The sequence below is a fragment of the Paralichthys olivaceus genome, chromosome 5 (assembly GCF_024713975.1).
Source record: "Paralichthys olivaceus isolate ysfri-2021 chromosome 5, ASM2471397v2, whole genome shotgun sequence".
In the NCBI taxonomy this organism is placed as follows: Eukaryota; Metazoa; Chordata; class Actinopteri; order Pleuronectiformes; family Paralichthyidae; genus Paralichthys; species Paralichthys olivaceus.
In genome coordinates this window covers 1,292,501-1,317,056 of record NC_091097.1, presented here as the reverse complement: position 1 = coordinate 1,317,056, position 24,556 = coordinate 1,292,501, and the positions used below count along the sequence as shown (strand labels likewise).

Below are 24,556 nucleotides of genomic sequence, written 5' to 3'. Positions count from 1 at the left end.
ATCTCGTTTTTTTAAATTCTCGTCTCCTGAAGAGGGAAACACAGAGACGTGCAGCAAACGTCCGAGCTACAGCGGAGAGAGCGAGGACCAGGAGCTACGGCTTGCAGAGTTGGTGGCGGTGTGCACACTGCTGTTAAAACCAAGACTTTGGACCCAGCTGGATCTGTGGCTATACAAAGACCTATAATCCACAGTAATCTACAAGATTTGTGTTTTCTGATTTACATGCCACTCACTAGTTGATTAGTAGTGGAAAACAACTGGAGCTAAAGCCGACACGTGTTCTGCTTTTTGTTTTACAGACATGATTCTATCGAATATATCATTTTAAAATACTGTCTGTCTGTTTCTTCGTTGATCCATCGATCCATCCACTTTCCAATTTCCACTTTCCGGCACAAGTTGTAAAGCTGGGTCACGTAAACCTAATCAATCGATTTCCACAAAGGCGGATGAATGAAATTCTACAACTCTGGTGAAATACAAAACACTGCTCAGTCCAAAATGTGAGCAGATTTTGTAAGAGCTGAACACAAAGCCAAATTATGTGTAAAGGTAAGAAGTGAATTCAAGTTCAGCAGCAAAGACTTCAGTGTTTGTATTATTCATGTGTAAGTTGAATATTTTACTCAGATTTCGACGTCATCTTTTATTCAAGAGAGAAGAAAATTCAGCCGTAAAACACGTGAGGAGAGAAACAGACCTCATGACACCAGAAGTGAGACGATCATGCATCGTTGTGATAACATGACTGACTCCTCACCTGAGCTCATGAGCAGCACGGCCTGCATCAGCGCCACCTCCGTGTCGTCCAGGTTGAACTGAGCCAAGCTCTTGCCCAGATCAAAGATGGCGTCCGACACCACGCCCAGTCCGCCGTTCTTCAGCTGTTCGCGCTTCACCGCCATCTCGCCGTTTAGCGTCAGCGTCTCGCTGTCTGGGTCGTAGCGTACGGCGGCGCGCAGCGACATGATCTCCATGCAGCAGCCCTTCAGCAAGATGATCTGGTCTTCACAAGGCAGCTGGGAGAGGACGCAACAACACGGGAGGTGAAATAACAAGAAGAATCTTTATCTCTGAAAAGAGCTTTTACAAAACGACTATTTCCTCACTGCTTCTGATTTGAAGGGACAAGCTTCGTCTGCCTCACTCTTACAAACCTACTTCACCTTTGCAATGTATAATAAAATGTGATATCTCAGCTTCCCTTTCAAACTCTGTCGCTGTGCTTCAAATCATTTTCTGTTCACAACAAGTCGCCTGCTCCACTTTACGTAACCCGACGGCCTCTACAATATACATGGAGGCTGCAGACGCACACGCTCGCTCTGAGACTGTTAGTGTCGAGAGCCGAGCTACATCAGAGAGTGGTGAGTCATCATATCGTCCAGAGACAGAGAGAGAGACAGAGAGGGAGGGAGAGGGAGGGAGAGGGAGAGAGACCTGGGTTTCTTGTTCGTTGGTTAAAAGGGTTCATGAGACTAGTTACACAAGCGTCTGTCCGTCAGAACGCACATCATCTTATCGACTTCAAGCTTGGGAGAGAGAGCAGAGTTCATCTTCTAAACTAAAACCTCTGTAGTTCAGCTCCATGTAAAGTAACTGCAGCAAACCAAACAAACGTTGTGCTTTTACTCTGAAGACAAATCACTCAGGAGGAAATGATTCCACGAGCGTTGTTGTCACGACGGAGATCAGACACGAGGAAGTCTGTGCGTCAACCCGATAAGAAAACCACAGTGAAGTCATCGAGACGATCTGAAGCTGTCGAGGAAGCCACGCTGAGCTCCGTCGGTCTGTTAAGCCACGCCCCCACCGACTGCTGCAGAGCGCTGGTCGTCGGTTAATTCACATTTTAAGATACACACACACACACACACACACACACGGACACACACACACACACACAGAACCTACCTCTGAGAACATGGGCAGTTTCTTGGCGAAGTCGACCACGCGTGTTATGGCGGGTGTCATGATCTTGGTGAACTCGCTGAAGGCTTCCAAGTCCACTTTGTCACCATCGGAGGTGGGAACCATAGGACCCTGACCGATATCATCCGACTAGAGAAAACAAATCACGTGTTGAATTTTGACTTTGTAGAATATAAATATATCTAAATCTAAATATGTAGATGTTTTCTATTTGTAGACTCGTCTGTGAAAGACAGTGGACAGAGAAGTACACAGCCGGCCGGCGTATTAGAGGAATTCCTGAATTATTAGATGAGCCGTGACGCAGAACTTGACAAATGAGTTGAGCGTCAATATGAATGCAGGTCTTTGTTTTTTAAGCTCCGCTGATAACATCAATGTACTCGGAGTGATCAGACACAGGCAGGATGAGAAAGTGAAAAGCATTTAGCAGCGACAGGCCTGAGGTCAGATGTTATCTGATTATCTGTGAGAACGATGCCAACATTGCAGAGGTTTCCACTTAGAGCCGCGCAGCTGATCCCTGTCCTGCTCTGACAAAAGGGCAAATTGAAAAAGCTACAGACGACAAGGAAACGGCTTCGGGCGGCGAGAGTTTTTTTTTTAATAACAGGGAAAAATGTCGAATACGATAAAAGACGGGAAACTTCACGGAATACAAAAATGTATAAAACAACTTTGGACGAGAACTGAACTTTGCCGGTTGCCGTCATGAAAGTCTCTGGTGTCTTGCAGGAACTTTTTGGATAATCTCTGTTCTGTTGTTGACAGTGAAGTCATTTTAATTTTGAAAGTATTTAAAAGTTGATTCTGCAGAATCCAGTGGAGTCGCTGCAACATGGGACGACTCTGTCCCATGTTCTCGTCTCCGCTCACCTTGGAGTCACCACGGCGATTTTTTAGCAGAACTTTTAAAAAAACAAACTGTATTCGAATATATTTACTGCCTTCATGAAAACAGTTGCCTGGTAACAGTCATGTGACCTCTGTCTCAAGGTAACCGCCGACACGTGTATCTGCCCGTGGCCGCGGTCACGTGCGGCTCCACAGAGCGAGCTGCCGATGAAAAGGAGCGCTGTCAAAACTGTTTTCATTGGAAAATGAAAAGAACTCGCTCTCTTTCATGCCGCAGCTTGATTTTCGAAGTGGAAACAACTTTCAGCTTCGTGTGGGACGAACTCTTTGGAATAACGAGCAACATAAAAGAAGAGAAAGAGAGCGCGGACACTGCGAGTAATTAATTTAGATCAGAACGACAGATCCGACAAGATCGAGACGCCTGGAAATGAAAATATGACATCGTTCATTACTTTTAAATGTTTTCATGTTTTCATGGACGAGCCAGAGGGCGTTCTCTTCACAGGACCGATCGTGGAGAGTGTGGAGCTTAGTTTTCAGAGCTGCACTGAACTCTGGGTAATCTGCTGACAGTCTCCAGAGTACGTGAGAACTCTGAACGTATGAAAAACAGGCGGAGACGCTCCGGAGGATTCAGTGCGAGCGAGTCGAGGAAGACGTCAACGCAGAAAGAAGAAAGATGGGGGAGTTTGTGGTGAGAGGTCAATGTTGATGAAAACACGTGCTCTCCGCCCCCGACTCGAACATGTATGATTATTTCTCTTGCAGGACGACGCTCCGTCCTCAAAAGCTGAAAACTCACCAGGAACTTGCGCTTCTGTTTCCAGCTGGATCCCTGGGCGTTGGTGTGCCGATGGGCGTCGGTCGCCATCCTGATCAGCTCCCACTCCGCCGTGTCGGGCTCCGGTCGTATCTGCAGCGTCCGCACCATCTCCTCCCGCTTCCTTTTCTCTCGGTTCTCCTCGATCAGACGCCGCTTGGCCACGCGCTTGGAATCGTCCAGCACCACTGGCACACGGGAGAGAAAACACTCACCTGTTAAATCACGTGTTTAATCTTCTTTCATTGACGCTCTGGAAACTTTCTTGAATTATTGAAACTTTTTCTTCACCAAACATCTTAATAGTTGTGCTTCCTCCCACTTCTGATCTATTTGAATAACAGTTTCTAGTTTTCCTCATCTGTAACCTCTTGATATCTCTGCACCAGATCTCCTGGCGACAGACTCTTAATTATAAATAATATAATAATGACTCCTATCGGCAGGTTTTGTTTTCCGTGTCCTTCTCGGCCCGAGTTCCGAACCTGAACAGACAAAGCTATCAGTCATTTATGCATTGTGACTGGATGACTTATTCAGTGAGGGCTTTTAACCACAGTGCTCCGCCTTGTCATCACGCCGCTCTGCGCCCATGTAACCTCACAGAACGTGCCGCTGCACAAACGTGGACGGAACATGTGACTCCTAGACTCTGGCGTGAAAACCAAAAGAGCAGACGGCTCTGAGAGTGAAAGTTACTCGATTCTTAAGATTCTCAGAACTGAAGGCGGACGACCTTCAAAACATATTAAGTGGAATATCGAGAGACGGTGTCAGAAGTGTCAGATGAACACTGAATGCCAGACGGATGAAAAAGATCTTTGCTGAGCCGCGTGGAGCCGTCAACTGTGAGCGGGTTCATAAAAGCTGCGCCCGAGGCTGCGTACTGAGACTTCCTGTTGCATATGTTGTTATTGTTCCTGCTGCAAGGAGATCTGGGTAAGTTATCATTCTGTGTGGGGGGGTGGTAGGTTAAGTTTAGGTTAGGGTAGATCTAGGTTTGCATTAAGTTAGGTTTAAATTTAGGTTTGGTTTAGGTTAAGATTAAAGTTAAGGTAAACTTTGGGTTAGGCTTTGGTTAAGGTTCGGGTTCAGGTTAAGAGTCTCCAGGAAATCAGTGTCGGTGCATGAGACAGGACTGTTGAGAGTGTGTGCGTTGCACTTATCAGTGTATTCATGAGCAGAACTCCACATTAACGAACAACACAGAAAGTTAAAGGAGCGCTGCCGCTTCACTTAATCAAATTTAAGCAACACAACAACTGAAAGAGCTGGAAGTGAAGCCCAGATGTTGTGTGTTTGTGTTTTCATCAAAATGTCCAGAGGAGAAGAAACAGTTTCCTTTATCCAGCAGAGCAGATGTCCAGCTAAATTAATATCCAACATGTAATGAGATAATGTCGGTATGTGAGCGTGTGCTCTGCGCTTCATCTCTAACCAGTGAGCCCCCTCGAGGCAGAGCAGGAATCCGTGAACAGACCGACCACAGACAAATGTGTCACGTACTCCCCGTGCTCACCGCTCTGACAGTTAATGCTTTGTTTCTACCAACTAAGCACTCGGCTTCGTAACATCTGCTACAGAAGCTGCTCAGATTTTAAAGCAAATACTTTTCTTGTAAACAGTCACGGGACCTGTGTGGTTTTTTTTTGTTTTTTTTTACATAGAAATAGAAATAAAAGCTCTAAAGCCACTTGAGCAGCTGCGATGTGTGTGTAGGTTCTGCAACGTTAATGTCAGTATCATGATAAGAGTCAGGGTTAGAAATTAAAGGGCTCCGTATCAGTTTGAACCATATGAACCGTTGTAGGCAGGAAGGCCGGCGCCTCCCAACGGACAGGGGAATCGTCGCAGGGCGCTCCAGCGACCTCTCGTCTTCTCCGCGTGTAAAAGGTTGCATCATTGTAAAAGCAAAGACAACAGGGTCAGTTACGCTTGTGATCCATTCAACACGTTGTGTTGTACGCTGGTAGCCGAGGGGGTCATATGACAGGAGCCTGACGAATCAGCGAGGGGTACATTGTGACCGGATCAACAAGACGCTCTGAGCGTCGGCGTCTTCGTTTCTAAAAATCGAGTATCGCGGACATCAGACGTATCCAAAGGCGTTTTTTTTTTTCTTTCTGTGAGATTAAGATATCAGCATGCTAATATTAGCCGACAAACACAAAACACAAAGTGTGACAAAATCGTCCAACGGTTGTCAAGACATTTCATTTGACGCTATGATGTCCCGCTAACGCTGCAGGACAATCCTCCTCAGCGGGATTCAGAACTACCAAAACCACTTGAAATGACAGGAACCATCTTAGAGAAAAATAGATGTCCCGTCTGTTAACATGGAGGAGGCAGGATTTATGACCAGCCAGCGTATTCATACTCCAACCTGATTACTCCCTGTGTAAATACTCGAGTAGTGGTGAGAGTACATGACGGTAAATGAACTCACAGTCCATGGCCATGCCCACAGAGATGCACTTCTTGAAGCGGCACAGCTGACACTGGTTGCGGGTGATCTTGTCAATAATGCAGCAGCCTTCATATTTACAGGAGTAAGATGGGTGGAGGTTTTTCTGGATGGTTCTGCGGAAGAAACCCTGGAGAGAGGGAGGGAGGACGGGAGGAAGAGAAAGAAGAGAAGAGGGCCATTCAGTGACGGAGGTGAAATTTTAAATTCACCGTAACCTCAAAATTAAATCCACCAATGAAATGTTCTTGTGTGTTTTTAGTTGCAAAACAAGTGAATGAGACGCGGCGCATCACATGGCAGGCTGGTGATCGCATGGCAGGGTCCTGCTTAACAAGAATGGTTAAGTAATGAAGCGGTGGCATGACTGAACGTCTCAGAAATAACTTTTACACGAGACTGAGACAGAGCAGCAGAGAAATATTAAGAACAGAAAGACAGAAAAAACTTTGTGCTTATCGATCACTCAATCGATCGTCAATATAACACCGGTCTAATAAACCATGTACATTCTAGATTGTTTTCACTCAACACCCTGCGCTTGCACTCAAATATAAACTGCTTGTGCTTTGATTTTTGTGGATAAAAACAACGAGTGACGTCACAAAATAAAGCACAGTCGTGTTCTGTATCTACTCGTTTTGTGTTGTTGTGTTTATTCGACATGGAAAAGATTCATTAGTGTTAAAAATCCTTGAAGTCTGTGATCGTCCATGTACCTTGCATCCCTCGCAGGTGATGCAGCGGTAGTGGTAGCCAGTCGCCTTGTCCCCGCACACCACACATGGCTCGTCCTTCTCCAGGTAGCTGGGGATGTACCCTGGAACAGAGACGCTAAGAGCTATAGGAGAGGAGGAGGAGGAGGAGGAGGAGGAGGTTGAAGAGGAGGACAGGGCGGAGTGAGAGGAGGGTGAACGACGAGGGGGCAAGTGAGGAACGTTCCCCCCCGACGGAAGGTGAAGGGAGGAAGGAGGAGAGGGAGGATTGAGATGAGGAAGAGTGGCGGTGATGAGGAGGAGCAGAGGATGAAGGAGGAGGAGGAGGAGAGGGGCTGAATGTTATCACAGGGTCCTCAAAGAAGCTCCTGTGCATTGGGCCCCAAGAGACTGTGATACAGGATGGAACACATGTCGGACTGAGGTACTTATATTTATGTATAGATACTCTATTTATGTATTTATCATTCATCAGGACTTTTCATCTGCTTATTTATTTCTCTGCAGAGTGAAAAGTTTGTGCGTACCCCCCCCCCCACTACAACACTGAATTCAGTATTTCATTTCCCCGACTTTGTGAGATGTTGTTGTTGTTGCGCATGTGAATCTTTCGTGACACACACGCACACACACATGACTCAATCCCAGAACACAACACGATCACTGAGTCATGATCGTTAATTATGTAAGATGGTTAATTGATGAGCCACTTATCTACTTTCACTGGACAATAAAGTTCTATTCTGTGAAAAAAAAAAAAAGAAAACATGTCCTGAATTAACTTTCATGTTGGAAGCAAATGGACGAGTCGGGTCCTGCTCTCCGGCTCCGGTCACCTGGGTGAGCTAATTTGTTTTCAACAAAGCCCTGAGGGAAGATATGAGATGTTGAGGAGGAGCTTATCATAATAATAAGACTCCCAGGAAAGCACTCGGAGCCCAGGGGAGCTGGAGGCAGCGAGACGGGCTCGGCTGAACAAATCCTCCAGCGCGTCGGCTGCGACTGAGCCTCTGTTCAGAAACACGTCTGCAACTGGGCTCACTCGTTTGTTTGGAGGCGACAAGAACACAGGGAGGCGACGGCAGAGATGATGAGTCCTTACCAGACATGCTCTTCATCGAACACTGGCTGTTCTTCCTCTTTCTCTTTGGCACATCTGGCCACCTGCGAGGCAGGGGGGGGGGAGGGGGAGGCAGAAGAAGAAAGAGATTTTTTAAATGAATAAGTCGAGAAGTTTAATCAACAAGAGACAGAATAAAAAAAAAAAACGACATCTCCCAGAACACGAGGAGATGAAATGATCCAAAACATATTCAATTCATGATTCCATTAATAAAGTTCAAATAATATAAGAACGTGAGGAATATACGTGAGTGTATATACATACACACATATATATATATATATATATATATATATAAATGATATATATATATATATATATATAAATGCTGCCTTCTGCAAATAGGAAATTAAAAATACTTTGATATTTGTATTTCGTTCTGATGATGATATTTATATTTGTTTGAAGTTCCACTGATGATACTGAAATGAATTGTGGGCATTTTGTCTTTTCTTTTCATGAAGGATGGTTCTGTGTCTCCTCTCCTCAAGGAGACAAGTTAGGAAGCATTGAACACACACACACACACACACACACACACACACACACACACACACACACTAGATTATATATAATTCCGTCCCTCGTCTCTCACACACCTCCATCCCTCCGTTTGATTCTCTATCCTTCCTCTTTTCTCACTCTGGCAGCAGATTTGGATTAAATATCTCCCCCATGTCTGTCTGTTTCATCTCTCCTCTCCTCTCCTCTCCTCTCTCTCTCTCCATCTCTTCATCTGTCTTCACCTCTTCCTCTCTCGTCTCTTCTCTTCTGTTTCTTCCTCTCTTCTTGTCTTTCCTCTCGTTTCCTATTTCCTTTGTCTAATCTCCCACTTCCTCTCTTGTCTCCCCTTCCTCTCATACCCTCTTCCTCTCCTCTCCTCTTCCACTCCCTTCCTTTCCTACCCTCTTCCTCTCCTCTCTTGTCTCTCTTCCTCTCATCTCCCCACCTCCTCTCCTCTCTCCCCTCCCCTCTTCCTCTCCTCTCCCCCATCCTCTTCCTCTCCTCTTCTCTCCCCTCCTCTCCTCATTCTCTCCCCTCCCCTCTTCCTCTCCTCTTCCTCTCCTCTCTAAACTTCCATCAGCAGTATTAGGTAACACCCCTCCCCTCCCCTCCCCTCCGTCTCGCTGGCTGTCAAATCTACTTTCCTCTTCCAACTAAAAAAACGGGGGGGGAAAATCCTCTGACATGTCTCTGGGTTCTTGCGGCTCTTCACGCTTGAGCTAACGTATTAATTTTATTGCGGTGTGGTCAGACAGCAACACGGCGGGAAACCGTCTCCGCTGGTCTGAGAGCCGCGTGTGTTGAGCTTCTAACAGACACAAACATGCTCGAACACAACTGCAGCTAAAAACAAACCCGAGCTTCCAGAAAGGATTTGAAGGTTCTCGTGTCGATGATGATTTGTGGAGCTTCTACATCATCACATCACAGGTTAAAGTCGTTCATTAACACAAACACATCGAATGAAATGATTCTTTCGATGAGAGACGATGAAAACTGTCGACACCAGAACAACCTGGAAACACAACGTCAGTTTTTCAAGCTTTCAAACATGCAGCTCATTCCATCGGCATCTTTTTCATCCCTGTGAAGTCGAGTTTGTCACGTACACAAGAATCCTGATCATCGGCTCCTCGATTTCACGCCGATGTTGACAGAAGCAGTTTTTTCTCGACACAACTCGGTGGAATAACGTCTCGAGTTATCTTTGTCAGAGTTGATCAGCCGCAGCGAGCTCATCAAGCAACGTGAGCATAATGAGTCGATGTCTCGTGAACGGACAGACACTCACGTTCAGTGCACATGTTTCTCACACATTTATTCATGCACAGGTCTGGAGATGTTGAACCAGCCAATCAAACTTCAACCTGAACAAACACGACCTGATCAATTTATCTGTTTGACGATATTATCGCCGATATCAGCTTTCACATTTCGGACTTCTTCTCCAAACATGGTGACGTATCTGTGTTTATATTTTCTGATTAGTGCCGAAATGAAAACTTGTATTTCACAGAGGAATGATGTGTATTTATGTTTTTATATTTTACGAAGAATATCTTTAAAGTTTATGGTTAAATTGTTTAATATCAACTTTAACTACATTTCTTTCTCGAGAAGATAATATCGGTATCAGCCCCTCGCTGGGTCGGGCTCTAACAAACACTTGGAAAACGTCCATTGTTACAGTTGGTTTATCATCAGTGAGCAGATACTTCCAGGGACTTTCCCTCTTAATGACGTTAGCAGAGAAAAGACACAACAAATTAGCTTCATACAAAGAATCATGTGAATAACTGGATTATTTGTTTTATCAAATAAGTCCCGATATTTTATTGGATGAAAGATAATGTGATAATCTCTGATTAACGGTTCTGAACAGGAAACATATAAATACATCTGATGACAGGGAACCAGCCTCCCCTCCCCTGATGTGAACATGTGGTGCCTGGACTCACGGCACACACCCACCGTCAATGCATGTGAACAGAAACAGACGCACACGCACACACACACACACCAACCTGTTGATGCAGTACGGCTGTAAGATATGCATGATGCTGCCTTTGCAGGAAAATCCAGAAGAAAAGACGCGTCAGGCAGCGGCAGCAGCTGAGTCAGTGCATGTGTCCCACCTAGTTCACGTGAAATCCTCAATGTGGCAACAATAGTTCCACTTCAGCTGCGGAGGATTGTGGCCGACGGGGCGTTAGTTTCTCTGGGAGCCTCTGAGAGGAGCGGCTTCAGTCCCCGGCAGCGCCACAGCTCCCTGCTCAGGTCAGTCTGAGTGAAGTCTATCAGCTGAGCTGTCAGAGGAAACTCTCAGACTGGCTGCTGGGAGGAACAGCTCCCTGTTTATCATCCTCCTCCCTCCCTCCCTCCCTCCCTCTTTCTCTCCCTCAGGTCCAGCCTCCCCCGTCTCCCTCCCTGTCTGTGTGTAGTCTACCACGGGGGCATGCTCTCCGTCATCACACTACAGCTCCTCATCTCGTCCACCTCGTTCAACCACACTCGCTCTCTCACTATGTTTGCTTCGTCTTTCATCTCCTGAACTCTCTCGCTCCTCTCGTCTCCCTCCGTCACCTCTGCTGATACCTTCATTCTTTGACGTCCTGCCACGCGTCCCTCTGCGCCTCCACCTTTCTTCTGTCTCCCTCTCTTTTGTTTTGTCCCACAGGAGAAAACCAAACAACAACAGACAGAAACACGTTGCCGCTCTGCATCCAAACTCACTTAAGCTCTAATGCTGACTTGATTACATAACGGCGGCCTGACGCGGCCTCGTCAGTGCAGCTGAGAGGAGTCTTCTGAGGACACAGAGATTCGAGGGAGCTCATCAATTGAATTAGACTCGTCTGTGATCTCTCTTTGCTCCGAGTGTAATAATAACCACTTGTTGTGAAGGCCGCAGTTACAGCTGGATACAAAACCACCTGAAAGGAAACTGTCGGGCTCCGCAGCTTTTTAAGCTTCAAAAGTAAAATGACTCCAGTAACGGCACGATCGCTGGAGGAGGCAGAGTAATGGAAAACATCGAGACGAGAAGAACAGAGGAACCATTCGCAGTCGCTTCTTCTTTGTGAGCGTCAAGCTACAGTGTTGGTTTAAAAAACTTTAAGTAACGGGAAATACCTCAGCAGGAAATATTGGGTTTCACTGACAGCAGCTAAATATAGATCAGGAGGCGCTCTGAGCGAAGCCTCCTGTTGAAGTGATGGAGTTAGTGTCGGGGAAACAGACGATGGGTGAAGATGGTTGGAGAAAAGAGCTGCTGTGATCTTCAGAACATCTCCTGACATTCTCCAGAGGGGCTTCATGTGAGAGCGCTAACGTCTTATCTGCTCATTGCTCTTCTCTACTTTGGTTTATAGATCAGTCAGAATGCAATTTTAATAAATATGTATCATAAATATCGTATATATGAGAAAAGAAATCCTCCTGAAGGATTCGTGTTTCCTGTGGGTTTAGTCAACGAAGGTGTCGCTTCCACCGACTGATGTTAAACCTCGTCTTCATCTCGACCTTGTTCTCTGTTCAGTTCCCTCTCCTCCCGTCACTTCTGCTCACGTCTCTTCCACTTTACTGACGGTGTCACCTTTTTGTCAGAGCTCAAGCGAGCACCGACACTTTTAGAAACACCCCGAGGTAAACGGCACCACGTCAGCTGTGTGTCGGGAAGCGAAGGGGGGCGAAGAGGGAGCCGACGTGCAGCTTTTACTTGTAGATTTTCACGTCAGGAGTGACTCAGCAGATCCTGTAAAAGCCGTCACGAGTGTCAGCGTCTCCAGCGCAGGAAACGATTGGTCATCGGGCGTCTGACCTCTGTGATCATTGCAGAGGGGACTCAGGCACGTATGTGTACTTCTGTCTCCGTGACGACACTCATTGGAATAATTGATTCCCTAATCCCTGACCCTGAACTAAACCTGATTCTAACCTTAAAACCAAATCCTCAAACGAGCCTTTGAAAAAGTGAGGATGTGCCCACTCTGTTTACGCTGCTCACTAAAATAAAAGTACAAGTACACACACACAGAGTGTTATGTCACTGTGCCGGGGTCCAGAGAGTTATTTCCTGAAGGTTAAATGGATAAAAATGTTTTTATACAACCAGTACTAGTGTGATGAGTACTTTCTACTCCATGACATTTTTACAAAGCATTATTTTTATATCATTTCAGAGTACTTCTTCACTTTCACTCAAGTAGAAAAGTTAATGTGGTATTTTTACTTTTACGTTGGTTTATTTAATTGTACTAGTATTATGTTATATTTATGTTACAAAGTATTATGTTATATTAATGTTACATAGTATTATGTTATATTTATGTTACATAGTATTATGTTATATTAATGTTACAAAGTATTATGTTATATTAATGTTACATAGTATTATGTTATATTTATGTTACATAGTATTATGTTATATTTATGTTACATAGTATTATGTTATATTAATGTTACAAAGTATTATGTTACATGTTTGTTATTATACATGATTAAGTATCGAGCAGGAATTTGAGCATATTCACATCGAGTGGGAGAATGGTCTCAGACTTTTGGACCCGCGATGCAACATGTGGGAAACCCGTCACGCGGACTAACAGCTGTATGAAGCAACATCTGGGGAACCTTCTCCAAAGTTTGAAAATAAAAACCGCTGCTCATGACATCAGCAGAGGAAAGTGGAGGAAACTGCAGCCGGAACAAATCCTGGTGTTCTGTTGGCCGGAGCCCGACTTCCTGCCTCGGATCACAGATCCGCAGCTGTGACCTCGGCTCTTCGGTGTCGATCCCACGACAGGTTCTGGAAACCTCCTCTACGCACCGAGCCACTGAAACGCTCTCTGTACCGCGATGAAGGACACGCCTGCTCGGTCTGACCGAGGTTGGAGGAGAACGTGGACGAGCAGAACAACAGAACCAGATCACATGAGCTGATCGGTTGGTTCTTGATAGAAAGATGTTTTCTTTTTAATTAAAGTTAGTTATAATGAAGTGTATGGTTACACCTCCTGTAACAAGGATTTCATTTCGATTTTCCAGAATGTGACTCGAGCGTCAGTAGACACCACAGGTAGCTGATAGATTATCCGGAGCGACTGTATGAGATCCGATTAGACAGCGTGATTCTGTTCAGACAGTCGAGTTTGGAAACATTAACAGGATTAATCAGACGAGTCAGTTTGTGCGGCTGCGGAACAAAGTGACACGGACACACAAAGGGGAAGCTGCACCGCCAGAATCCTCGAGGACGCAACCATTCAAACATTCACCGAGAAAAGTCAAGTGACTCAAACTTAATTTTTCCAGGAAAGATTCAAACTAAATCGGCACCAAGTTTTTAAATAACTTTGAAAACCCACGACTCGGCCTGTGACGACTCTCGCTGCTGAACTGTCGTCTGACAAACATCGGGGAAACCGTTCAACGCGGTTCGATTCTCACGCGGCTGAAGATACCGCTCCGTCACCGTCTCCCATGCACACATCACAATGGCTGAGAGGCTTGTGAATGAATAAGCAGCTGATGTTGTGCTGCTGCAGCTTATAAACTCAGTGTACGAGCGCAGGGAGGTCGCCTGGGGACGAGGCTTCACCGAGAGGCAGCAGCAGCTTTTACAAACGAGCGGAGGAGGGATGAAGCCCGACTTCAGCCACGCAGCAGTTTCTTTGAACGTGATCTTCTCGTTGACGGGTTTACGTTCATTATCAGACAGACGTGCAATTCTCCCCGTGTAGACGTTCTACGATGATCTGGAACAGGAAGTGTTCAGCTGCTCGGAGCAACGGATAACACACCTGAACCGTAACATCATGGTAAATAAGGAAACACACACACACACACACACGAGCGTGCACGCAGACGCCAGTTTCTATTTTAGTTTCACCTTCTCCAGGCTACTCGAAGCTTTGCAACATCACTGCGAGCGTGTGTGTGTGTGTGTGTTTACCCAGAATGCTCTGTGACTCAGAAATCATAAAGGGGAGGGGTCAGGGCATGAGGCAGCGCTCACAAGAACACGTGCGTGGTCAATGACACACTGTGTGAGAAACACACACGCACATGCGCACAAACACAAAGCGACAATCCCCTGTTGATGTCACATATTGAGGCGTCCTGAGCTGTCCTCTGCTTTCTGCGGCTCCATCTGCCCTCACTGCTCCTAATCCAGCTCTGTGCACTAATCCACACACACACACACACACACACACACACACACACACACATGTTTATATACATGTTAAATAGTACACACAGATCTGCTCACACACATCACACACACTCAGAGAGAATGGGCTTCTGTCAAAGCTCAGTTATCTCCACAGGTAGATGCTACTTGTGTTGTGTTGTGTTGTGTTGTGTTGTGTTGTGTAACATCGCACACGACAGCAGCGTGATGGTGAATCTGAAGGTCATTCACATCAATACATGACGGTGCGTTATGGTGCATGACTGTGCACGTCGGCTCAAGCTCCGGCCCGACGACAGCAAAAGTTTTAATCTCTGAATATTTGACATTTGTTCCGACTCACCGAAGAGAAGTGGCTTTTTTTTTTTTTTTTTTTCAACACAACACGATTGCGGCCCGAGCAGCGACACTCACAACCACTCGACAACCCGACGTGTGTTCACAAACGTGGAAAAGCAACAACAGCAACGATCGCGTTCTGAATTCTTTGACACCATCTCCTGGAAATCAGCATTTACTGCAACGACGACGACTGTGGGGATTAAACTTCATCACTTCAGAACTCAGAATGTTAGTTTATATGTGTGTGTGTGTGTGTGTGACTCCACGTGCGGCACAGATGGCAGCGTGACAGAATGTCCTAACTCCCTTTTACCTCTCCCAAAAAATACACTCCCCCCCCCCTGTCTACTCCTCCCCCATCGCTCCATCCATCTAACATCCCTCCATTGATTTATTTATATGAAGCTTATCCGGCAGAAACACTCCTCTTCTCGTTCTCCGCTCGTCTCTATCGCTGAAGCATCGACATTCGTCCGCACACTCGTGAAACGAGCTCGTGTTTGGAATGTGAGAAAGAAAAGAAAAGAATGTTCGGTCATGTGCATCTCTCCATCTTTCTTCTATCCGTCTGTCCATCAAAGCCTGCGGCTACTTTCTCATCTGTCACTTCTGTCAAAGCACCGCTCGTCTGTGCTTTGATGAAAACACACACACACACACAGACAGACAGACAGACAGAGAGAGAGACAGAGAGAGAGAGACAGACAGACAGACAGACAGAGAGAGAGAGAGAGACAGACAGAGAGAGAGAGAGAGAGGGGCAGGACAATCCATCACATTCCATTCAGCCCACAAACAAACCCCCCCCCCCCCCCCCCCCCCCGTCTCACCCTTTCTCGTCCCCCTCTGACGAGTTGCTATCCTGCTTGTTGGACATTGGCTCCATTCTGCCTCAGTACCGTCCAGCGGCCAATCACAGGACAATGAGGCGGACCCCAACTCGGCCAGCCTGCTCAGCATTCGCCGCCGGCGCCTTCAATGGACACGTGAGAATCTAGGGGGAGCATGGTGGGCGGGACGTCAGAGGAAGCAATACAAAGCTGGAGGGGAGAGAGAAGACACGCACACGCACACACACGCACACACACGCACACACACGCACACACACACACAGTGTCAATAACATTTATCCGTTAAAATCTGACATTTCTTCGTAAAAGCAGACGATTGTAAAATGTTCCAGTTGATGCTCCGCAGTATTCGGCCAAGTCAACACAGTTTTTGCACGAGGGCGGATTAGTCGATTGAACTGTCAATCAGTAGAAAAGTAAAGGTATAAATGACAGTGATCATTTAAATATAATCGTCTCAATCAAAAATAAAAACACGTCACGAAGATTTGTTGCTTTTTAATGTCGATGAAGTGAAAACAAGAATCTGAGTTCGAATGAAATAAGACGTTTCAACCTCGGAGGAATATTCGGACATTTCATAGACTGATTGATTTATCATATATCTTATTTATTAGAATAAAATTGTTTTGCGATTGAGCCTGCGATGTGAACATGTTTAATATCTCACGTTTTCTCTGGGTGAATGACTTCGATGGTTTATTTTGACTGATTAGTTTTAAAACTGTTTATGTTGCGATGCGCCTGCAGCCTGAGCTTGACCCTGATGGAAACAGAGCCGAGCTCCACTTCTCCAGTCCCGACACTAGATGGCACCAGAGTGTGAGAGATCAGACCTCGAACCCTTGTGACACACTTCTCAACCAATAACAGCCCGTTGACACTGGAGCCACACACAAGTACACACAAGTACACACAAGTACACACAGGGAAAAGAAAACAGGGGATCTGGGATGTGATTTCTACACAAAGAATATGACAAATAAATGAGACAATACACTTTAGAACAATGAGAATATAAACTGAAGTTATATTCCAGGACACTTCTGGCCTGTGGAGGTTTTTTCTGTCTGGAGATAAAGTTTTTGCTGATTGAAATAACAAGAGTAACTTCAGTTTGCTAAATATTCTGTGAGTTAAAGCTGATAACTGTAAACGGGAGGATGCACCTTTTCTTCAGACAAACAGAAGATCTGAAATAAAGATGTCGACGTGTGACGAGAGCGACAGGTGCAGGTTTCAAATTAAACCCGCGACACGATCTCCATTTAGTTTTCCTTCATGTTTAACTTCTCGATCTGCAAAACTTTTACGAGGCCATGAAACGGAACAAAAATACTTTGAGGGAGGTGAAGGAGGAGCTGAGGAGCTCAGTGACGACACACAGATCAATGCACTGTCAGTCAACTACAGACAGATCAGTACATACGCTCGGACATACTGTACCAGTCTGTGTGGAAACAGGACTCAGCACTGAAGAGATTATATAAAAGTATCTCGCACACACACGCACACGCACACACACACACACACACGCACGCACACACACACGCTGTACTCTGTCTCCGAGTCGGGAGGGTTTGGACGACGTCCAAGCTGATTAGATGGAGAGAAAACACAGCGTGATCAAAGATGACTGTTGGTTTCAACCCTGCTCCTCCAGAGCTCTCTCTCTCTCTCTCTCTACTCTCTCCCTCTCTCTCCCCCTCTCTCTACTCTCTCCCACTCTATCGCTCACTATTTCACCATAAGCACCACGACACACCGTTGGACTCTTTGAATCCATAACTCAGCACGAACGTGTTCAACACAAGAGCGGTCGTTGATATTTTCCAACAAACGAGACTTCTTTTGCCTCAAAGACACAAAAAAAAAAAAGACAAAACATTTCAAATGAGGACTCGAGTGAAGTTTGCTCTGCGTCTCCTAAAGTAAACACGAGCCCAGAGACCGGGCCGCTATCTGGAGGTTAGCATGTCGCAGCTGACATTTGACTACCTCACAGTTCAGGGAGTGCAGATTAAATATGGGTGGCCTTGGAACGAGAGCACTGCATACAGTCCATATAGCTGATGTGTGTCCCGGGCTGAGCTAAGTAACGAAGCAGCACGTCCACCGCTGCACGATATCCGAGGCCAAGATCTGACAGATCAGCGGGCTGCGCCGGGCTGGAGGCAGGACTTAGCGAGTCAAGCCGGGGAAAAAACAATTAGGATGTTCTGGGCTTAGATGATTGTATCAGTGCAAGAAGTTAACGAGTGCCGTGAAGTTCCAGCCTGATCGTCTAACCTGCCCTGGGTCACGCGGTGCACGGAATCGAACATGTAAATACCTGCAGACAAACATGTGATGTTTGATCTGAGGAGTGGAGAATCTGACCTGAGGGAGAACTCCGACTTTACGAACACGAACGTGAGTTCTACAGAAATCAACCAAAAATAAAAACATCCCGATGGAACCGGAGGAAAAAGATTTATCGTCTGAGCATCGTCTTAGTTTTACTACGACTACTAGAAGAGTGAAAGTCTGAGACGTCTGTTCTCGGATCAGATTATCATTTAACATTTGAGTTGTGCTTCACTTGTTTCCCACATGGTTTAGAGCTCTGAAACTAAAGATGTCCTCGGGATCGGTGTTGACACAGTCTCTGAACTTTGAGTCAAACTTCCACTGAAGCCTGTTCTGGACCTTTCACCAGTGTCACAGCAGATGTAGTCAGAGAGTATCTGATTTTATTTCCCGCACTGTTCACATGAGACTTTGCTTTTAAAGTAGCAATGAAACATTTTAGTTTCAGCTCAGATCTGAGATTCTCTCTCACGACAGAACTTTCACCTGTCACTCGGAATCTGTTGCGTGTGAGAGCGTCAACAGTAAATAGGTGAGTGTTTGTTAACAGGTTCACCAAACCAGCATCGTCAGGTGACAACTGTGTTCACGGCTCGCTCGGCCGCTCCACGGGAGCCCAGAACATGTCGGGTTCAAGCATCAGAGTTCAGACTTAATCCTGGAAACCAAAACAAGCCAACACATGACCCAGTTCAACGCTTCAGTGAATCTACGCGTCATGTCGGCCGATGATTTAAGATGTTGACAATAGTTGGAGCTCTAGAAGCGGTGGGAGGATTCCAGACGTACAGTATGCATGTGACGTCAGCTTCTAAGTATTCAAGAGACAAGCGGATGAAGCGCGGTGTTTAAACCCAGACGGTCCAGACACAGAAGGTCCCAGTAAAGTGTTTGAAGGTCATCGTGGAATTATTGCGGCTGTCAACTCTTTTTATTCGAGCCGCCCCCCCCCCCCCCCCCCCTGCTCTGTCCTCACCTGATGGAACAACCACAGACTCTCTGTCCAAACGAAAAGTTCCTCCTCTGCCAAACGGCTGCGCTCATGTGTGGAAACAGTTGGAAGACGTTTACTGATTAAATATTTCAAACTGACACAGAAGTGGAAATTCTCTGTTCTTCCCTTCCTCCGTCTCTCTCTCTCTCTCTCTCTCTCTCCTCTTCAGTTCTGCCCTCGTTCCTTCCAGCCCCCATTTCACTCTGAGCCAGAGGCATCATGTCTTCCTTCGTTCTTCTCTTCACTCGCTTCACTCTTTTATTTACAGTAATCATCTGCTCTGTGTGTTCATTGTGTTCTCTGCTCTCATTGACTATGTATGGCTGGTGTTTTTTCTGCCAGAGACCGTAATTACCGACCGATGGGGGAGAGAGAGAGAGAGAGAGAGAGAGAGAGAGAGAGAGAGAGAGAGAGAGAGAGAGTGTGTTCACAAGTGCATCTCTCATATACAAGTGCACTTTTGTGACAATGTCTGTGGGTTTCTGCACACAAGTGTGTTTTCTCTAATGAGTTAGCTCGTACACACTTATCCCTCTGCTTTGCATCTTTGTGTTTGTGCACTTTGCAGTGTACGTGTGTGTGTGTGTGTGTGTGTGTGTGTGTGTGTGTGTGTGTGTGTTTGGCAGAGACTTTTCTACTTGATTATCTCTCTGCATCAATATCTATCCATGCACGTGACCATTCAAGTTACATATGTGACCTCATTGTGTATGAATGCATCAATTCAAATATCTGCACGTACACGATGTTTTCAGTTTTTAGGCGTGACTGAGGCAGAAATGTTTGTGATTCACTAAAAACAAAATGTGACAAAGTGCGACGGAGATCACGACGCGCGCTGTCGTCTGATTGGCTGTTCTGCTGCTGTTGATCCAAGAGAAGCGGCTCCAGGCTGCGTCACGTGACAGGAGTGAATGGAAAGTTCCATTCATTTGAATTTTTTCTTCTTCTGTAAATTGAATTAACATCTGCATTTTAATGGAAACTCTGCGTCCGGCAGCGACTCACGTTTCACCCGAAGCGTCGTTCCTACCTGACGAAATGAAAAGCAGGGACTTCGTAACGTCCACACCACAGACGGTTGATTGCTGCACCAGGTGAACTGAAGTGAGCAATTATTGACTGACTGGATTTTATCTGAGGAGGAGGGAGAAAAACTTCCACTGTGACGATATGAAGCAGAACCAGGATCAATAGAAGACGCCTGAAAGTGACTTCACATGTGAGAGTGGATCGGGTGTTAAGTTACTTTTTAAGCCGTCGCTTATCAGGAAACACACGCAGGCTGTTCCAGGGCCTTGACCCTGATCCTGATGCTAATCTGAGACGTCCGGATGCAGTAAACTCCACCGATCGGCTCATCTACAGATTTAAAGAATATAAAAATATCTCAGACTGATGCTGCAGCTTCACGGAGAAACTTCAGAAGGTGACAACGCGACGATTTACATCCTCAGTTCACGTGAGTGTGACTTTGAGTCTTCAGAGGCTTGAGAGGTTCAAGGTTTTTTGTAAATGTTGGTCATCAGCTCTTCAGAAAACCCTGAGATCACTTCAGTTTCCATTCGGCAGCTTAACTCAACGATCACATCGAGACGAGCAACCAAAGCTAATTAGACAATTAAAATGATTCACTTCCATTTTAATTGATGGTGCTAACGAGCTCACGCACACTCGGAGACAAACATAAAAGCGAAGAGTGACCTTGTGAGATCAGAGCTCCACAGTCGTCTCTCCCTCCCTGTCTCATCCTCCACCTCTCCTTCTGTCTCCATCCTCCTCGTCCCCCCCCCTCATGCTCAGTCAGTGTGAGGGCAGCCAAGAATGTCGGCCATGGCTGACCTTCCCTTCGCCCCTCCTCCCTGTTTATATGCAGAGCGGCTGCACCCCCCCCCCCCTCGTCCCTCCGTCCACTGTGGACGTTATTCGTCCAGCAGAAGCTGCTGCAGCAGCGATGATTGACCAGCTGCTGGAAACAAGCAGGAGCAATCATCAGTGCTGGACGAGCGAGAACAGGACGAGGTTCAGCATCAGGCAGGTGACGCTGTGTGACTGCGTTCAGATAAAATGATGCTGATGGCCCCGAGGGTCGTAACACAACATCTCACTCAACACAACATGTCAGTAAACTCAACACAACGTCTCGTGCAGAATCTTCTTCAGATTTTCCTGCTGAGGACAAACTGCTCCGTGACCCTGAGGACACAGCGCCGCAGGTGGCGGTGGAGAGAAGCTGCGACTGCTCCGTTATTGGATGGACTTAATAACCTCCAGCCCGGCCTTCCTCCCCCTGACCTCCTCTTCCTCTTCTAATCCTTTCCTTATATATGACCTGTAATTCCTCTCTCAGGTCCTCGCCAATCCAATCTCACATATATCTGATATTATCACTTTAAGTCGTTCTGGAAATGCTCTGGGTGTTGGAATGAAAAAAATGAACCTGGAGCAAACCTCCCCGCCTGACGGTGTCCTTTTCTTCCTCTCCTCATCTCATTTCATTTCTCCTTCCCACCGTCCCCGTCTTAATCTCACGCACGTCTATAGGTAGAAAACCATTCAGGCTGAAAACATCTTATTTCAGCTGCAACTACAGGAGATTTCCTCCTCAAGTTGTGTTAACGGAGTTATATCCATATATCACGCAGTTATTTCACTGAACTATTATTAATTATTATACTTTTCAAACACATGTTATTGGGATGGTTTATTTTTACCATCACGTGATGTAAATGCACATGTTAACTCATGTGCATTGTCCGTTTTAAGGTTTGAGGTTGAATTTAAAGCTGTGCATCTTCGGGTCCTTCAAATAATTCACAGTAAAAAAGGAAAGATCATTTTCACGGTCACTTCCCGACTCGTCTCTCACAGACAGTGTGGACGCTCTAATCTGAGAACGTGGGCAAAGACATGAAGATGTTTCGCATCTCGTGCACTGCCCCGGCACAAGATTGTGAAATATGTTGATGCAGCTGTTAATATCTCACACGATAAAACTCCCAAAGTCACTTTCTCCAGCTTCAGCGTCAGTTCAACTTCAGCTTTCTCTCCTTTCACCCTCAATCTGCCGGAAAATTCTGAAAAAAGAGGCGACAAAACTGCGGAGACAGAAAAAAGTGAGCTGATGTTTCCCAGCGAGCGTCACGTCCACCAGCACTTGAATACGTTGGGTCGCCCGGCGTGAAGTCACGCTGACAGCTGTGAAGGTCGCTCCCTCTGTGAGTGGGGGGGGTGTAAATAAACAGCTAAACTGCAGGACGTCGTCATTTTCACTGTTATGAGGGAAACATTAATCTCCTCGGACACCAAGATGCTTCGGTCTCCAGCTGTGGAATCAGAATATGTCCTGCGTCTCCGTGAAGGTGCAAAAGTACCAAGAGACAGAAAGGAGAAAGAGGCCGGGCTGGTGCAACGCAATGAAGTATAGTTACTCAAGTACTGCACTTGAAGTACAATTGTACTGACCAGATACTTGTGAAATCAGAGAGATGCTGTGTGACCTCATGACAAACATCAGAAGCTCAAACCTCAGAGGGGAAAACACTGGAACGGCCTGAATTCAATAAAAGACGACTTTCACACTCAGTCCCACTTCATCCCTCAACAACACGTCCAGCTGTCAACAGAACCAGTTCATCAATAAAGTGTATTTAACAAAAGTCAATATTCATCTTTGTCAGAGTGTTTCTGTCTCTGCCGCTCTGTGAGTTTCCCAATGAATCAATCCGGCTCAGCTCATTTTCTCATTATAATAACGTGGGGACCTCGGTCCAGTGTGTTCTTCCCAAAGTGCGTCGAAAACAAATCCATTAAAACTCTGAGAAGCGAAGGAGCCAGTGACTTGTGATTGATAAATACTCCGGCACCTGCAGCCTCTGAGGTTTGTGAGTGACGCCGACTCTCTCGTCTGTAACTGGGCCTTTAAGTGAGATTCTTTTTTTTCCTGTCAGAATTTTTTATTCTGGACTAAAACTCAGCGTTGATTGGAAATAAGCTGCCATTCAGGCTGAGAGAGACAAACAAGCTGCATTATGTTGTACAGGAATTATTTCCCAGGAGATTTAAATGTGACATGTGAACGACTTTGTTTCAAATCTGAACTTTCTTGCAGTTGTTTGTCATAATTTAGAAAAACCGACGGCAGCTTTTAATAAAGGGGACGAAACGAGAATTAAGATCAACAAGAGTAATGTGGAGGCATCAGCTGCTTCAGACGTGCAGTCAATTCTTCTGAGGGGCTGAACGTGCACAAACTGCAGAGTCCGTCACTGCGGATGTTCTCTGGAGTTTCTCCTGCAGCGTCCTGGTAAAAAAAAACACGTGAGCAGGAGATTCTCCACTTTTCATTTCTCCGTCTGCTTCAGAGGCTGAGAAATGAAGATTGTAGATCTGGTTTTTAAAACAACGCGCAACGTTATTCAGCGTCTCAGGTTCATTAAAACAATAATAAAGCTTTCAGTTACAGCCCAGTGAGCCATGGACCCTCGCTTAGTTCTGCTGCCATCGGCCTAGACTGCTGAGGGAACTCCCATCATGCACTGCAGCACTTCTCGCTCGCTCTCTCTCTCTCTCTCTGTGCGCTTTCTGCCGATTGAAACAAATAGATTTGTCCATTTGTTGTGTTGTGTGGGTTTGTCACAGCATGTTATTCTCTCTCTGCTCTCTGTGAGTGTGTGTGTGGTCGTGCCTGTTGCGGGTGTTTAGCGTGTAGCGTGTTTACTGTGTCTCCGCTGTCTGTGATTGTCAGTAGTGGCCCTCTTATGTCTTCACATGTCTATTTATTGCTCTGATTGAGAGCAGCAGTGGACACGTATGTCATATATAAGGACACTGGGGGGGGGGAGAGAGAGAGAGAGAGAGAGAGAGAGAGAGAGAGACTACTAATCAACCCTGAACAGCTGCATATAAAAGGGGGCGTCTCCACAGGCCCAGGGGCGGGCGGGTGAAGACTCTGAACCATATCAAACGTGGAGCCATCGATCTATATTTGCTTCTCAGGATAGAACCAGAGTTCCTCCTGTAAAACGCACGGCGAGTAACAGTCGAGTCGTTCGGTCTCTCAACGTGCTCCGCTCCCACAGGAGAAACGACTTTTCTGCAGAATGGAGAGAATCCGTCAAACAACGGAGGATCAGGTCCGTCACAGGCGACGAGATGAAAAACACGGACGTGTGAAAAATGTTTAGTGAAAACGATTATGTGGGAGGAAGGAGAGTGGTGGGTGGGTGGGTGGGGGGGCACAGTAACGTGTTCAGGAGGAGACATTTACAGTTCTTCTGTATGAAACACAGAACGATCACGAGACTTCAGAATAGAACACCACAGCTTTTCAGTCTCAGCTCAAATTCAGCAGTTTTTAAGTGTCACGTTAAATTCATTGGAACTTGATTCTTTGAAGGAGCGA

General features: G+C 46.0%; 1 protein-coding gene across 3 annotated transcripts in view; it reads right to left on the bottom strand.

Annotated features, from left to right (window-relative positions):
• LOC109641414 (thyroid hormone receptor alpha) overlaps positions 1 to 24,556 on the bottom strand; it is a 62,532-nt gene that overhangs the window by 7,503 nt on the left and 30,473 nt on the right. For 2 of the 3 annotated variants that reach the window (XR_011241053.1, XM_069524972.1), the window contains exons 4-10: positions 15,789 to 15,998; positions 7,899 to 7,960; positions 6,800 to 6,921; positions 6,063 to 6,210; positions 3,596 to 3,801; positions 1,918 to 2,064; positions 764 to 1,022 (exon numbers count right to left, since the gene is read on the bottom strand). Coding sequence is in view for 2 of the 3 variants with exons in the window: in XM_069524972.1 (XP_069381073.1) it covers positions 764 to 1,022; positions 1,918 to 2,064; positions 3,596 to 3,801; positions 6,063 to 6,210; positions 6,800 to 6,921; positions 7,899 to 7,960; positions 15,789 to 15,844 (1,000 nt within the window). In the remaining variant the exon portion in view is untranslated. Of the gene's footprint in view, positions 1 to 763; positions 1,023 to 1,917; positions 2,065 to 3,595; positions 3,802 to 6,062; positions 6,211 to 6,799; positions 6,922 to 7,898; positions 7,961 to 10,447; positions 10,763 to 15,788; positions 15,999 to 24,556 lie in introns of those variants that run through there. The other variant, XM_069524973.1, reaches the window with a different exon arrangement.